At 44.2% G+C, this 16,959-nt stretch overlaps 1 protein-coding gene across 2 annotated transcripts in view; it reads left to right on the top strand.

Annotated features, from left to right (window-relative positions):
- Window positions 1–13,709, top strand: part of POLI (DNA polymerase iota) — a 47,257-nt gene extending 33,548 nt beyond the window's left edge. For both annotated transcript variants that reach the window (XM_056544940.1, XM_056544935.1), the window contains exons 9-10: window positions 7,412–7,620; window positions 12,537–13,709. In XM_056544940.1, the coding sequence (XP_056400915.1) occupies window positions 7,412–7,620; window positions 12,537–13,229 (902 nt within the window). In that variant the 3' untranslated portion in view covers window positions 13,230–13,709. The remainder of the gene's footprint in view (window positions 1–7,411; window positions 7,621–12,536) is intronic.
- The last annotated feature ends 3,250 nt before the right edge of the window (window positions 13,710–16,959 follow it).

The raw sequence follows: 16,959 nt of genomic DNA, 5'->3' as shown, positions 1-16,959 counted from the left end.
TAATAGTACGGTAAGCTTTTCCCGCATCAAAAGTTGAAGATAGGTAATTTAAGATATGTGTGATAGGTGCAGTAATGGGATCCAAATCCCGTTGTGTGCACCAATCAGCCCAAAATTTCCAGGCTGATCGGTAAGCAGACCTGGTACTAGGCGCCCAGGCTTCTGAGAGGATAGCTCTAGTTGATGAAGAAAGTTCTGGGTCAAAAGAGTTTGGCCCGAAATTAACCATGCAACCAGAGTTAACTGGGATGAAAGAACGAGTGGATAAGAAGGAATGAGTCTTGGAAAGTCTAGGACCATGCTGAGAACTTGTGGGAACCAAGCTTCAGTTGGCCACCATGGAGTTATCAGAACAATAGTCGATTTCTGGAGAAGAACCTGAGTAAGAACTCTGGTAATGAGGGCGAATGCAGGGAAGGCATAAAGTGTTAGAGGTGGCCAAGGTTGTAGAAGGACATCTACCCCCATTGCCACTGGATCTGGACGCCAACTGTAAAATTGAGGTATTTGACGATTGAGTGTTGATGCAAAGAGGTCCAGATGAAGGGGACCCCGTAATTGATAGATTTGTTGGAAAATTATCGGATCTAATTTCCAATCACTGCCATCCAGTAAGTAGCGGGAGTTCCAATCTGCTACCACATTGGAAAGGCCAGGAAGATATTCCGCTTTCAAAATAATCTCCCTGTCTAGACAAAAATGCCAAAGGTCTTTGGTCAGGTTGGCTAAAGTTTCTGATTTGGTACCGCCTAGGCGATTTATATGTCGGACAGCAGAAATGTTGTCCATGCGGAGAAGAATGCAGCAATGGGAGAGGTCCTTGGTAAAGCTCTTCAATGCAAAGAAACCTGCCAGAAGTTCCAAGCAATTGATGTGTAGCTGAGATTCCGTCGGAGACCATTTGCCTCCTGTGGAGAGTTGACCAAATCGTGCTCCCCAACCTATCAGACTTGCGTCTGATTCCAAGATGACATCTGGTCTGGAGCTGAAAATGGTTTTCATGGGTTTCCAGTCCTGAACGTGACTAAGCCACCAGAGTAATTCCTCTTTGGCTTCTGGGGAAAGTGAAATCTCGTCGGAATAACCTAATCCGTCTCGGAGATGTTGAATTTTTAGTCTCTGAAGAGCCCGATAATGTAAAGGAGCTGGAAAAATTTCTTGGCTAGATGCCGACAACAGACCTACCACTAGAGCAACAGAGCGGAGAGAAATCAAATCTTTGTTGAGAATAGATCTGATCTCCTTCCGAATAACCTTGAGTTTCTTGGAAGGTAAACTCAAAAGAGTGGAACGGTATTGATTAGGAAGCCCAGAAATTCCAATTCTTGGGTGAGAATGAGAATGGATTTCTCGTAATTGATAATAAATCCTAGATTGGATAGGAGTGAAATAGTCCACTCCATATGGCGAAATACTAGGGATTGAGATGAGGCCATGATGAGAAGATTGTCTAGATATATTATCAGACGAACTCCTCGAGTGCGAAGAAGAGCTACTAGCTTCTTGAACCAGAAGATCTCTTAATAGATGGATACCTTCCATCTTGAAATGTCTGTAATGAACAAAATTGTTTAGAAGACGAAGATTTATTACAGGTCTGTAACCTCCATCTTTCTTCTTTACTAAGAAGAGATTGCTGATGAATCCTGGGGATTCCCAAGGAACTTGAATTATGGCATTTTTGGAATAAAGATCTTTGATTTCTGATTGAATCAATGATTGATCTTCCTTTTGAAAAGTGAATGGGATGAGGAAGATGTGTTTGTAGTGGGGGAAACATGAATTCTATTTGGTAACCATTTACACACCCACACAATTTTGACAGCGGCGATCTAAAGGGTTAATAGCCGCCCAGGGCAATCGCTGCTTATCTGCTATTAACGCCGGCCCCCAGCTACAGTAATCAGCTGGGGGTCGGCCGGTATGGCGCGGGCTCGAGTCGGGAGCCTGCGCCATACTATAGTTGCCATCTCAGGACGAGCCGGCTCGTCTTTTGACGGCAACCGGTTAAAAGGGGTTATCCAGCAATAGAAAAACAGAGCTGATTTCTTTCAAAAAACGCTCCCCCCGTCTGTCTCCATGTTGGGTGTGGTTCTGCAGCTCGGTTCCATTGAAGTAAATGGATCCAAGTTGTAATATCACACACAACCTGGGGACAGACGTGGAGTTGTTTTTGAAAGAAGTTAGCTCTGCTTTCTTATTCCTGGATAACCCCTTTTAAAAGGGGTTGTCCCATCTCCTAATTTTGCCTTTGCTGGCCGCCGAAGATGCTCAGAAAGCAGCAAAAGCGGTGAAGTTATGCTGTTTGCATAACATCCATTGCCTTTAATTGGAGTTGCGCAAATGGGGTAGACCCCCCAAGTTACACTGCTTACCTAACTCCCATTAGTCAATGGGAGTTAAACAATTTGAGTAACTTCCCTGCTTTAGCTACTTGTACAGAGGATCTATGTGTCACTTATAGCTTTTTATATATTAGATTAGTGTTGCTAAGCCAACCACAGCCCATTCACGGCAAAGTAAATGTACTAGAGCAGTGTTTCCCAACCAGGGTGCCTCTAGCTGTTGCAAAACTAGAACTCCCAGCATGCCTTCGGCTGTCCGGGGATGCTGGGAGTTGTAGTATTGCAGCAGCTGGAGGCACCCTGGTTGGGGAAACACTGTACTAGAGGCACATAATAATAATATCCATAATTTTTAAGCCCTTAAGAACTCAGCCCATTTAAGCCTTAAGGACTCAATTTTATTTTTATGTTTTTTGTTTTTTCCTTCTCGCGTTCAAAAAAATCATAACTTTTATATTTTCATCCACAGACAAATATGAGGGCTTGTTTTTTTCCGCGACCAGTTGTCCATTGTAATGCCATCACTCCCTTTACCATAAAATGTATGGCACAACCAAAAAAATACTATTTGTGAGGGGAAATTAAAAAGAAAACCGCAAATTTGCAAATGTTTGGAAGGTTTTGTTTTCACGCCGTACAATTTACGGGTAAAAGTGACGTGTTCTTTATTCTGGGGGTCAATACGATTAAAATGATACCCATGATAACATACTTTTCTATTACTGTTGCGCTTAAAAAAAAAAAACTTTTTAACCAAACTAGTACGTTTAAAATCCCCCTATTTTGAAGACCTATAACTTTTTCATTTTTCCGTATATGCGGCGGTATGAGGGCTTATTTTTTGCGCCGTGATCTGTACTTTTTATTGATACCATATTTGCTTATATAAAACTTTTAATACATTTTTTATACATTTTTTGGGGAATTAAATGTTATAAAAAAGCAGCAATTTATTATTATTTTTTTATGTTCACGCCGTTCACCATACGGTATCATTAACATTATATTTTAATAGTTTGAATATTTACACACGCAGCGATACCAAATATGTGTATTCAATTTTTTAGGGGAAGTGAAATAGGGAAAATGGGACAATTTACGTTTTTATTGGGGGAGGGGGTTTTTCACTTTTTTTTTTACCTTTATTTTTACACTATAATAGTCCCCATAGGGGACTATTTATAGCAATCATTCGATTGCTAATACTGTTCAGTGCTTTGCATAGGGCATAGCACTGATCAGTATTATCGGTCATCTTCTGCTCTGGTCTGCTCGATCGCAGACGAGCAGAAGACCCATGGAAGGCAGCAGAGGCAGGTGAGGGGACCTCCGTCTGCTGTTTTGGATGATCGGATCGCCGTGGCAGCGCTGCGGGCGATCCGATCATCCATTTTAGTGACCGCAATGCTGCAGATGCACTGATCTGTATTGATCACGGCATCTGAGGGGTTAATGGTGGACATCCGTGCATTACCCGATCATCGCTCCGATGCTTGTGGTTATGTATATGAAGTAAATGTACGTCCTGGTGCGTTAAGTACCACCTCACCAGGACGTACATTTACGTCCGACGTCGTTAAGGGGTTAAAGTAAGCCTATATATGGCTTCAGGGCATCTATTACGGTTACCCAAATATTAGTTGTGATAAAACAGCTACTGTAGTGTATACAGCAGGGGTCCTCAAACTACGGCCCGCGGGCCACATGCGGCCCACCGAGGACATTTATCCGGCCCACCGGGCAGGTCCTCCATCAGGGATGCCTCCTGTCTCTTTAAATTTGCAATGGCGGGCAGGAGGTACTACTTACTCCCGCACGACCGCTGCGCATTGATACAACTGCCGCATAGTAGTGCTGTGGTGGAGCAGAGGACAGTCTCTGCTGCTTGCCTACTGACTTAGCAAGGTGCGCTGCAGCTCCGCTGGTTGGCTAGCACTAAGGTGAGTGGTGGCAGCAGTGGGAAATAAGCACTAGAGCGGTGCCATAAATGTATATAACAAATATATATAAAATATAATGTGATCATTTGGGGCTGGGGAGGCCCGGAGGCGGAGGTGAGCAGAACTAAATAGCGCAGGTGGCAGCCTGGCAGGTAGCTGAGCTGGGCTCTGCTGCCTGGGCAAAAGATATGATGAGGAGGCATTCAGGCATAAACTATATGGGGGCAACAATTAGCAACAAAAATGGGCGTACAACAACTATATATGGGCAAGTTGTGCCCTGGCCCATAGAGTTGTTGTAGGCCCCTCTTTGCTAATAGTTTTCCCCCCATATAGTTGTAGGCCTATCGGAGAGGGGCCTACCACAACTATGGAGGCAACTAATAACAGAGGGGCCTACCCAAATTATATGAAGCCCCCTATGTAGTTTGTAAAGGCTTCTGTTTATAGTTGCTGCTTCCATATAGTTTGGGTAGGCCCCTCTGTTAAAGGGCACCAGTTTGAGCCTGGGGTAAAAGCGGAGTTCCACCAGACTGCATTGATGGACACTGATCAGACTGCATTGATGGGCAGTGTAGTCTGTACATCTCTGTGTGGGCCAAGTTATTGCTGATATATTGTTTTTGTAGCGCTGTGTGTGTGTGTGTGTGTGTGTGTATATATATACATACATATATATATATATATATATATATATATATATATATATATATATATTACACACATATTCTAGCTGAGTACCCGGCGTTGCCCGGTTTTTCCTTCCTAATCCTTGTTGGGGAGGAAAATAAACAAAGGAGGAAGCTTTTGACTTCATATCCCGTCCTCATATATTGTTGTCATATCCCAACCCCATATCCCGTCCTCCTATCCTGTCCTCCTATCCCGTCCTCCTATCCCGTCCTCCTATCCCGTCCTCCTATCCCGTCCTATCCCGTCCCCCTATCCCGACCTCCTATCCCGATCTCCTATCCCGACCAGTAATATGTGTACCAGTTATTGAATTATCTCCAGCCGTACGGAAGTTATGTGGGAACATACATTTCCCATTGATTTGCATGGGACTTTAAACAAAAACCCCGACCCTCACAAATGTGGGTAGTTAAGGGTTAAATTAACTATCCTATATTTTAAGTGGACATATAAGTAACATGTGATCAAGTATTATCGAAATTTCTCCAGCTGTTTGGAAGTTATGCAGTAACATATATTTCCCATAGACTTGTATGGGGCTTTAAACATAAACCCCGCCCCTGGCAAATGGGGGTGAGTAAGGGTTAAATCACCTATCCTATGTTTGTTGCTGACATATGAGTAACATGTGGCCAAGTTTCATGTTAATATCTTTAGCCGTTTGGAAGTTTTTGTGATACATACACACATATATATATATATATATATATATACACACACACATACATACACACATACATACACACACATACACACACACGTTGAGTTTTATATCTATATATATAAAACTCAACGTTTGTATGTATGTATGTATGTTCCACCATCACGTCCAAACGGCTAAAGATATTAACATGAAACTTGGCCACATGTTACTAATATGTCAGCAACAAACATAGGATAGGTGATTTAACCCTTACTCACCCCCATTTGCCAGGGGCGGGGTTTATGTTTAAAGTCCCATACAAGTCAATGGGGAATGTATATTACTGCATAACTTCCAAACGGCTGGAGATATTTCGATAATACTTGGTCACATGTTACTGATATGTCCACTTAAAATATAGGATAGTTAATTTAACCCTTAACTACCCCCATTTGTGAGGGTCGGGGTTTTTGTTTAAAGTCCCATGCAAATCAACGGGAAATGTATGTTCTCACATAACTTCTGTACGTCTGGAGATATTTCAATACCTGGTACACATATTACTGGTCGGGATGGGAGGTCGGGATGGGAGGTCGGGATGGGAGGACCGGGATGGGAGGACCGGGATGGGAGGACCGGGATGGGAGGACCGGGATGGGAGGACCGGGATGGGAGGACCGGGATGGGAGGACCGGGATGGGAGGACCGGGATGGGAGGACCGGGATGGGAGGACCGGGATGGGAGGACCGGGATGGGAGGACCGGGATGGGAGGACCGGGATGGGAGGACCGGGATGGGAGGACCGGGATAGGAGGTCAAGATAGGAGGAAGGGGTGGTCGGGATATGAGGACAGGATAGGAGGACCGGGATAGGAGGACACGATAGGAGAACGGTATAGAAGGTCGAGATAGGAGGACGGGGAAAGGAGGTCGAGATAGGAGGACGGGGAAAGGAGGTCGAGATAGGAGGATGGGATATGAAGTCAAAAGCTTCCTCCTTTGTTTATTTTCCTCCCCAACAAGGATTAGGAAGGAAAAACCGGGCAATGCCGGGTACTCAGCTAATATATATATATATATATATATATATATATATATATATATATCTCTATTACTTGTTACTCATTTTAAATATTGTATTTGTTCCTGTTTTGTTTCTTCACTTCAAAATAAGATATATGCAGTGTGCATAGGAATTTGTTCATAGTTTTTTTTTTTCTTTTTTTAACTATAGTCCGGCCCGTGAACTGGCCTCCTGTTTAAAAAGTTTGAGGACCCCTGGTATACAGCTTCAATGCAGTTATGAGTTTCCATGGTTACAGACTACAACTTGACCTTGTGTGTAGTCACATCCTGCCGTCGGGTGTTACTCCTTTCCATCTTTGCTGTTTGCAGATGACCGAGAAGAGATGAGTAACGATTGACAGCGGGATCAGACTACACAGGGTTTTATTTGTAGTCTGTAACCATGGATACGCATAGGTCTACATAAAAAGTAAGGGGGAGATTTATCAAAACCTGTCCAGAGGAAAAGTTACTGAGTTGCCCATAGCAACCAATCAGATTGCTTCTTTCATTTAAAAAAAAAAAAAGCCTCCTAAAAGTGAAAGAAGCGATCTGATTGGTTGCTATGGGCAACTCAGCAACTTTTCCTCTGGACAGGTTTTGATAAGACTCTCCCTAAATTTTTAGTCACAACTTTTTTTGCAACAGTGCTTTATTTTTGCCGTCAATATGTTGTTTGTTATGTTATTGGTGGTTGAACAGGCTTTTTCCTCTTCTGGATCAGACGGTGCTGTGGTCTCCGCACTGATGGAGCTGCTCATGAAGCTCTTTGAGAAGATGATCGACGTCAGGCTGACCTTTCACCTTACTCTCCTCAACGTTTGTTTCTCCAACCTAAAAGCTGCCAGATCCTCAACCTCTTCACGATGTTCAATTGGATTTTACCTCACCCAGAAAAAGTCATTGGCCGGAGACGACTGTGGTGTCAGCCAGGTAGGTGTATAGGTACAACACAATTATATAGTAAATACCTACCTGATCAAAAATGTCATATTGTGCCCCCTAAACATCTATGGGACCATAACATACCTTCACATGTCTCCAATTTTATATACACCTCACAGGACGCATCCTCTATACTACACCTCACAGGACGCATCCTCTATACTACACCTCACAGGACAGATCCTCTATACTACACCACACAGGACACATCCTCTATACTACACCACACAGGAGAGATCCTCTATACTACACTACACAGGACAGATCCTCTATACTACACCACACAGGAGAGATCCTCTATACTACACCACACAGGACACATCCTCTATACTACACCTCACAGGACACATCCTCTATACTACACCACACAGGACAGATCCTCTATACTACACCACACAGGACACATCCTCTATACTACACCACACAGGAGAGATCCTCTATACTACACCACACAGGAGAGATCCTCTATACTACACCACACAGGAGAGATCCTCTATACTACACCACACAGGAGAGATCCTCTATACTACACCACACAGGACACATCCTCTATACTACACCACACAGGAGAGATCCTCTATACTACACCACACAGGAGAGATCATCCTCTATACTACACCACACAGGAGTGATCCTCTATACTACACCACACAGGAGAGATCATCTATACTACACCACACAGGAAAGATCCTCTATACTACACCACACAGGAGAGATCCTCTATACTACACCACACAGGAGAGATCCTCTATACTACACCACACAGGACACATCCTCTATACTACACCACACAGGAGAGATCCTCTATACTACACCTCACAGGACAGATCCTCTATACTACACCACACAGGAGAGATCCTCTATACTACACCACACAGGAGAGATCCTCTATACTACACCACACAGGACAGATCCTCTATACTACACCACACAGGACAGATCCTCTATACTACACCACACAGGAGAGATCCTCTATACTACACCACACAGGACACATCCTCTATACTACACCTCACAGGACACATCCTCTATACTACACCACACAGGACAGATCCTCTATACTACACCACACAGGACACATCCTCTATACTACACCACACAGGAGAGATCCTCTATACTACACCACACAGGAGAGATCCTCTATACTACACCACACAGGAGAGATCCTCTATACTACACCACACAGGAGAGATCCTCTATACTACACCACACAGGACACATCCTCTATACTACACCACACAGGAGAGATCCTCTATACTACACCACACAGGAGAGATCCTCTATACTACACCACACAGGAGAGATCCTCTATACTACACCACACAGGAGAGATCCTCTATACTACACCACACAGGAGAGATCCTCTATACTACACCACACAGGACACATCCTCTATACTACACCACACAGGAGAGATCCTCTATACTACACCTCACAGGACAGATCCTCTATACTACACCACACAGGAGAGATCCTCTATACTACACCACACAGGAGAGATCCTCTATACTACACCACACAGGACAGATCCTCTATACTACACCACACAGGACAGATCCTCTATACTACACCACACAGGAGAGATCCTCTATACTACACCACACAGGAGAGATCCTCTATACTACACCACACAGGACAGATCCTCTATACTACACCACACAGGACAGATCCTCTATACTACACCACACAGGACAGATCCTCTATACTACACCACAAAGGACAGATCCTCTATACTACACCACACAGGACAGATCCTCTATACTACACCACACAGGACAGATCCTCTATACTACACCACACAGGACAGATCCTCTATACTACACCACACAGGACAGATCCTCTATACTACACCACACAGGACAGATCCTCTATACTACACCACACAGGACAGATCCTCTATACTACACCACACAGGACAGAACCTCTATACTACACCACACAGGACATATCCTCTATACTACACCACACAGGACAGATCCTCTATACTACACCACACAGGACAGATCCTCTATACTACACCACACAGGACAGATCCTCTATACTACACCACACAGGACAGATCCTCTATACTACACCACACAGGAGAGATCCTCTATACTACACCACACAGGAGAGACCCTCTATACTACACCACACAGGACAGATCCTCTATACTACACCACACAGGAGAGATCCTCTATACTACACAACACAGGAGAGACCCTCTATACTACACCACACAGAACAGATCCTCTACACTACACCACACAGGACACATCCTCTATACTACACCACAAAGGAGAGATCCTCTATACTACACCACACAGGACAGATCCTCTATACTACACCACACAGAACAGATCCTCTACACTACACCACACAGGACACATCCTCTATACTACACCACAAAGGAGAGATCCTCTATACTACACCACACAGGACAGATCCTCTATACTACACCACACAGGAGAGATCCTCTATACTACACCACACAGGACACATCCTCTATACTACACCACACAGGACAGATCCTCTACACTACACCACACAGGACACATCCTCTATACTACACCACAAAGGAGAGATCCTCTATACTACACCACAAAGGAGAGATCCTCTATACTACACCACACAGGACAGATCCTCTATACTACACCACACAGAACAGATCCTCTACACTACACCACACAGGACACATCCTCTATACTACACCACAAAGGAGAGATCCTCTATACTACATCACACAGGACAGATCCTCTATACTACACCACACAGGAGAGATCCTCTATACTACACCACACAGGACAGATCCTCTACACTACACCACACAGGGCACATCCTCTATACTACACCACAAAGGAGAGATCCTCTATACTACACCACACAGGAGAGATCCTCTATACTACACCACACAGGAGAGATCCTCTATACTACACCACACAGGAGATATCCTCTATACTACACCACACAGGACAGATCCTCTATACTACACCACACAGGAGAGATCCTCTATACTACACCACACAGGACACATCCTCTATACTACACCACACAGGAGAGATCCTCTATACTACACCACACAGGACACATCCTCTATACTACACCACACAGGACAGATCCTCTATACTACACCACACAGGACAGATCCTCTATACTACACCACACAGGACAGATCCTCTATACTACACCACACAGGAGAGATCCTCTATACTACACCACACAGGAGAGATCCTCTATACTACACCACACAGGAGAGATCCTCTATACTACACCACACAGGAGAGATCCTCTATACTACACCACACAGGAGAGATCCTCTATACTACACCACACAGGAGAGATCCTCTATACTACACCACTCAGGAGAGATCCTCTATACTACACCACACAGGAGAGATCCTCTATACTACACCACACAGGAGAGATCCTCTATACTACACCACACAAGAGAGATCCTCTATACTACACCACACAGGACAGATCCTCTATACTACACCACACAGGAGAGATCCTCTATACTACACCACACAGGAGAGATCCTCTATACTACACCACACAGGACACATCCTATATACTACACCACACAGGAGAGATCATCTATACTACACCACACAGGAGAGATCCTCTATACTACACCACACAGGACACATCCTCTATACTACACCACATAGGAGAGATCCTCTATACTACACCACACAGGACAGATCCTCTATACTACACCACACAGGACAGATCCTCTATACTACACCACACAGGACACATCCTCTATACTACACCACACAGGACACATCCTCTATACTACACCACACAGGACACATCCTCTATACTACACCACACAGGAGAGATCCTCTATACTACACCACACAGGAGATATCCTCTATACTACACCACACAGGAGAGATCCTCTATACTACACCACACAGGACACATCCTCTATACTACACCTCACAGGACAGATACTCTATACTACACCACACAGGACACATCCTCTATACTACACCACACAGGAGAGATCCTCTATACTACTCCACACAGGACACATCCTCTACACTACACCACACAGGAGAGATCCTCTATACTACACCACACAGGACACATCCTCTATACTACACCTCACAGGACAGATACTCTATACTACACCACACAGGACACATCCTCTATACTACACCACACAGGAGAGATCCTCTATACTACTCCACACAGGACACATCCTCTATACTACACCACACAGGACACATCCTTTATACTACACCACACAGGACACATCCTCTATACTACACCACACAGGATAGATCCTCTATACTACACCACACAGGACAGATCCTCTATACTACACCACACAGGACACATCCTCTATACTACACCACACAGGAGAGATCATCTATACTACACCACACAGGACAGATCCTCTATATTACACCACACAGGACACATCCTCTATACTACACCACACAGGACACATCCTTTATACTACACCACACAGGACACATCCTCTATACTACACCACACAGGATAGATCCTCTATACTACACCACACAGGACAGATCCTCTATACTACACCACACAGGACACATCCTCTATACTACACCACACAGGAGAGATCCTCTATACTACACCACACAGGAGAGATCCTCTATACTACACCACACAGGAGAGATCCTCTATACTACACCACACAGGAGAGATCCTCTATACTACATCACACAGGAGAGATCCTCTATACTACACCACACAGGAGAGATCCTCTATACTACACCACACAGGACAGATCCTCTATACTACACCACACAGGACAGATCCTCTATATTACACCACACAGGAGAGCTTAGAGTTCTTGAAGACCATTTTCTTGCTGAGAAAGTGATAACTTTGCATTATCTTTAAGTAAAATAAAATTACATTGCACTGTTATTCTTTTATGTCAGACACCGGGATCCTGTATAAAATCTACTCCTGCACTTTTTGAAAAGCCAGATAACTCTCCCTGTCCGGCGGGAAATAATGATGAGTCTTTAATGTCGCTACCTGACAATATTGACATGGATGTGTTCAGTCAACTCCCTGAAGACATTAGAAAAGAGATTGTCCAGAGTCCTTATACTGCAAAAAGGAGCAAAACTATCCAGACAAACCGACCTACGACATCTACTGGGGGGATACAAAGTTTCTTCAATAAAGCAAAAATGAGACAGCAGCTCCATTCTGCCACAGATGAGGAGAGTTCTCCGGACACAGTGCCGTCCCCACTGAGGAAGCCTTTGAGAAAAGACATTGGATTTGGATGTTGTGCCTCAGACTCGGTCATAATGGATCCTTCTTCTACATCACACTCTACTTGTCCCCAGGGTACAGAACCAAATTTTGGATTTGCAATGGATTGCACAGAATTTGAAGACAGCAACGCCATGTTATCAGTACCTAAAACTATCGATATGAATGTGTTTTCCCAGCTGCCGACAGAGCTTCAAACAGAACTCATGAGTGAATGGAAAAATCAAAAACTTACTCCCAAAATCCCAGTCAAAAAATTTCAAGACAAAGTAAAGACATCAAAAGGTCAAAGGCCAAGTGTAATTTCTCATCCGAACAACCTGCTGAAGTATTTCAAGCCTAGTTAGATAGTAAAAACTGTAAGGCTAGGTTTCCACAAAGGTTTATTTCTGGCTTTCTTTTATTTATTTACAGCCACTGCAGTTTTTGAGCCAAAGTCAGATGTGGATCCAGTAGGAAGAAGAAGTATAAGTCCTTCCTTTACTTTTTTCATTCCTTTTGAATAAACTTCTGTGTTTGGCTCAAAAACTGCAGTGGTAGTATTCCAAAAAATGCCAGAAAAAAAAACCTGTGTGGAAACCTAGCTTAAAGGGTACCTCTCATCAAAAAAAACTTTTGATATATTATAGATTAGTGTATGCAGAATAACTTTACAATTGCATGTTATTAAAAAATATGTTTCTTTCTATGTAATTTTCCACTTTGAAGAAATGACCACTAGGGGTCTCCCTACCAGTCCTGGCAGCAAGCATTTCAGACTCATGCTGGAGTCCTAAACACTACGAGCTGCCAGTCTGCTTTGTTCACAAAGGAGAACACTCAGAGCTGCCAGCCTGCTTTGTTCACAGCCTGTTTGGCTGTGAACAAAGCAGGCTGGCAGCTCTGAGTGTTTAGGACTCCAGCATGAGTCAGAAATGCTTGCTGACAGGACTGATCGGGAACAATACAATAGAAAGAAGCATATTTTTCATTAACATGCTATTGGAAAGTTATTCAACATTCATTAATCTAAAATATATCAAAAGTTTATTTGATGAGAGGTACCCTTTAATGGAGATGCTTGTGTTAGTTTTTCGTATGTATCAATGTATATACTATTTGTTATAAAGATTTGATATAAGGTGAAAGCTGAGTTCCTCATTTTCTAATTCTTCAGGTCTTATTGCGGTTATCTAGTTGTTAAAAAACTTATCTTTAATCAGCAGGAAAGGGGTAAGTGTCTGATTGTGGGGTTCTGACCACTGGGATCACCTGTTACCTCCAAACATCGCCTGGCTCTCCCAGCTGAGCCCTTAGGCCCTCACCTTCCCAGACATACTTGTCTCTGTAGTAATGGCCTGCTTAACCAATCACCGGCTGAGACGGGACAATTCTGCAGCTAGTTATTGGCTGAGCAGGCTCTCGCTGCAAAGTGTAGTTTTTCTAGGAAGGTGGATGCTGTAGCAGGACCCGGGCACCCTGGTTGGGAAACACTGTGTTATCCATTGCTAATGGCGACTATAGTGGTAACAACCTGGGGATTTTCTGTGGGAAAGAACATAACCCTTGTGGGGCTGGTAAGTCTGAAAAACCCCCAGTCCCTACCGGTAAGTGCTCACAAGCAAATCCTATGCCGCTGCTTTCGCTGTACTACTCGGAGCCTTGGTTAAATCCTGAGCATGCAGCGTTCATCCATATTGCGGCGCACGCACTTGGGCTTCATTGTCTCACTGCTTGTGCACCATCAGCGCTCGAGAGCCTTGGCTGTCAATCATAGAAGGAGGGGGCAGTGGAGGGAACGGGAAGAGGAGCTGCAGCCCAGGACACTGACACGCCTCTAACTCTTCACACAAGCAAAAGCATTATTTTTAATTTGTTTCTTATTATTGGGCCACTGGACAACCTCATTACAGGTACCTTTAGGGTATGTTCAGACAAGCGGATTTTACGCTGCAGACCCGCCGCTAAAGGACCTCTGTATGGTGCCTTTACATGTGCCAGCTCGGAGCAGCAATACGCTGCTACGTCTACACACACTGAAGCGATGTGCGAGTCGCCGCACATGCTCGGTGTACTCGCACAAATCACGGCCGCTCCCCCTGCTCAATGAGCTAGGCCGAGAGCTGTTGCGATGTGCGAGTATACTGCGCATACACGCGGCGACTCGCACATGGCAGTGTGTCTGCTTGTAGCGGCGTATTGCCGCTCTGAGCAGGCACATGTAAAGGCAGCATATAGAGGTCCTTCAGCGGCGGATCCGCAGTGTAATACTGAACGTACCCTTAAGCTATGTTTACGCGATGCAATTTCTGTGCAGACGACGGAAACCCCTGCTGCGGAAATCCCGATTCAGGAGTCTGCAGAAAGAATAAACATGTCTATACTTTTTGCGGGGTCCACAAGGAAATGCATTGCCATCTATGAGTCTGCACATTTCCGAGCGGTCCTAGCCGCCCGCAATGTCTGGTTTTACGTGCAGACATTGCCCATGTTAACATAACCTAACTCTCATTGTTTCAAGTGTCACATAACTGCAGTTATATAGCGGATTTTAAGGTTACAGATTCCTTTGAAGATTCTATACTCTGTGATAACACCTTTTTAAAAGCTGAGCTATGATGCCTATTAGAGATGAGCGAATTTACAGTAAATTTGATTTGTCACGAACTTCTCGGCTCGGCAGTTGATGGCTTATCCTGCATAAATGAGTTCAGCTTTCAGGTGCTCCCGTGGGCTGGAAAAGGTGGATACAGTCCTAGGAGACCCTTTCCTAGGACTGTATCCACCTTTTCCAGCCCACGGGAGCACCTGAAAGCTGAACTAATTTATGCAGCATAAGTCATCAACTGCCGAGCCGAGAAGTTCGTGACGAATCGAATTTACTGTAAGTTCGCTCATCTCTAATGCCTATATATCCTAAAAGGACATCTCTTTAAAGTTAGACAAGATAGATAGATATATTCCCTCAACTTACAATGGCTTCAACATACAATAATTTCATCATACAATGGTCTTTTCTGGACCATTGTAACTTAAAGGGGTATTCCAGGAAAAAGCTTATTTGTTTATTTATTTATTTATTTTTTTTATATCAACTGGCTCCAGAAAGTTAAACAGATTTGTAAATGACTTCTATTAAAAAATCTTAAAGGAGTACTCCGGAGCTAACCTTTTATAGGGGAATTGTAGCATGAGGCAAAGTTATATAACATTCTAATATACTCAAGTTTTCCATATGGTCTTCTTCCCGGTCTTCTCGCTTTTCTCTCCGTCCGGAAGCTGGGTCTTCTGATGACGCTCGACCTGTATTTGTTCTTGATCCGCCGCCATCTTCGCCCCGGTAACTCATCGCTCCCATGAGTCACTGCGGGCTGTGCCGGCCTCCCCGCCTGGAGTCGGCTACTCCCCCAAAGTTAATTTATTCTGCGCATGCGCAGTACTACGCAAATAGCGTAGGGCTAACGCTAGGCTCCTATCGCTGCCTACGTTAGCCCTACGCTATTTGCGTAGTGCTGCGCCTACACTATTTGCGTAGTGCTGCGCCACGCTAGTGCAGTGTTTCCCAACCAGGGTGCCTCCAGCTGTTGCAAAACTACAACTCCCAGCATGCCCGGAAGGGGAGAGAGCAGCAGCTAACAGGAAGCTGGCGCAGGGAGTCTTGGGAAATGTAGTCTTTATGAAATGGCTGCTTACTGCTACAGGTGGCAATTACAAGAGAATGGCCGGGCCAAATTTGACAAATGAGGTATCGTTGGAAAGGTCTTTGAAAGAGCTATCAGATGAGGGAAACTTTTTTTTTTAAGTACCAGCGCTCCGGAGTACTCCTTTTAATCATTCCAATAATTATCAGCTGCTGAAGTTGAGTTGTTGTTTTCTGTCTGGCAACAGTGCTGTCTGCTGACATCTCTGCTTGTCTCGGGAACTGCACCGAGTAGTAGAGGTTTACTATGGGGATTTGCTTCTAAACTGGGCGCTTCCCGAGACACGGGTCATCAGAGAGCACTTAGATAGAAAAGAACAACTCAACTTCAGCAGCTCATAAGTACTGAAAGGATTAAGATTTTTTAATAGAAGTAATTTACAAATCTGTTTAACTTT

This window comes from Hyla sarda, chromosome 1, assembly GCF_029499605.1.
Source record: "Hyla sarda isolate aHylSar1 chromosome 1, aHylSar1.hap1, whole genome shotgun sequence".
Taxonomy (NCBI): domain Eukaryota; kingdom Metazoa; phylum Chordata; class Amphibia; order Anura; family Hylidae; genus Hyla; species Hyla sarda.
This window is presented reverse-complemented; position numbering and strand designations above follow the sequence as displayed.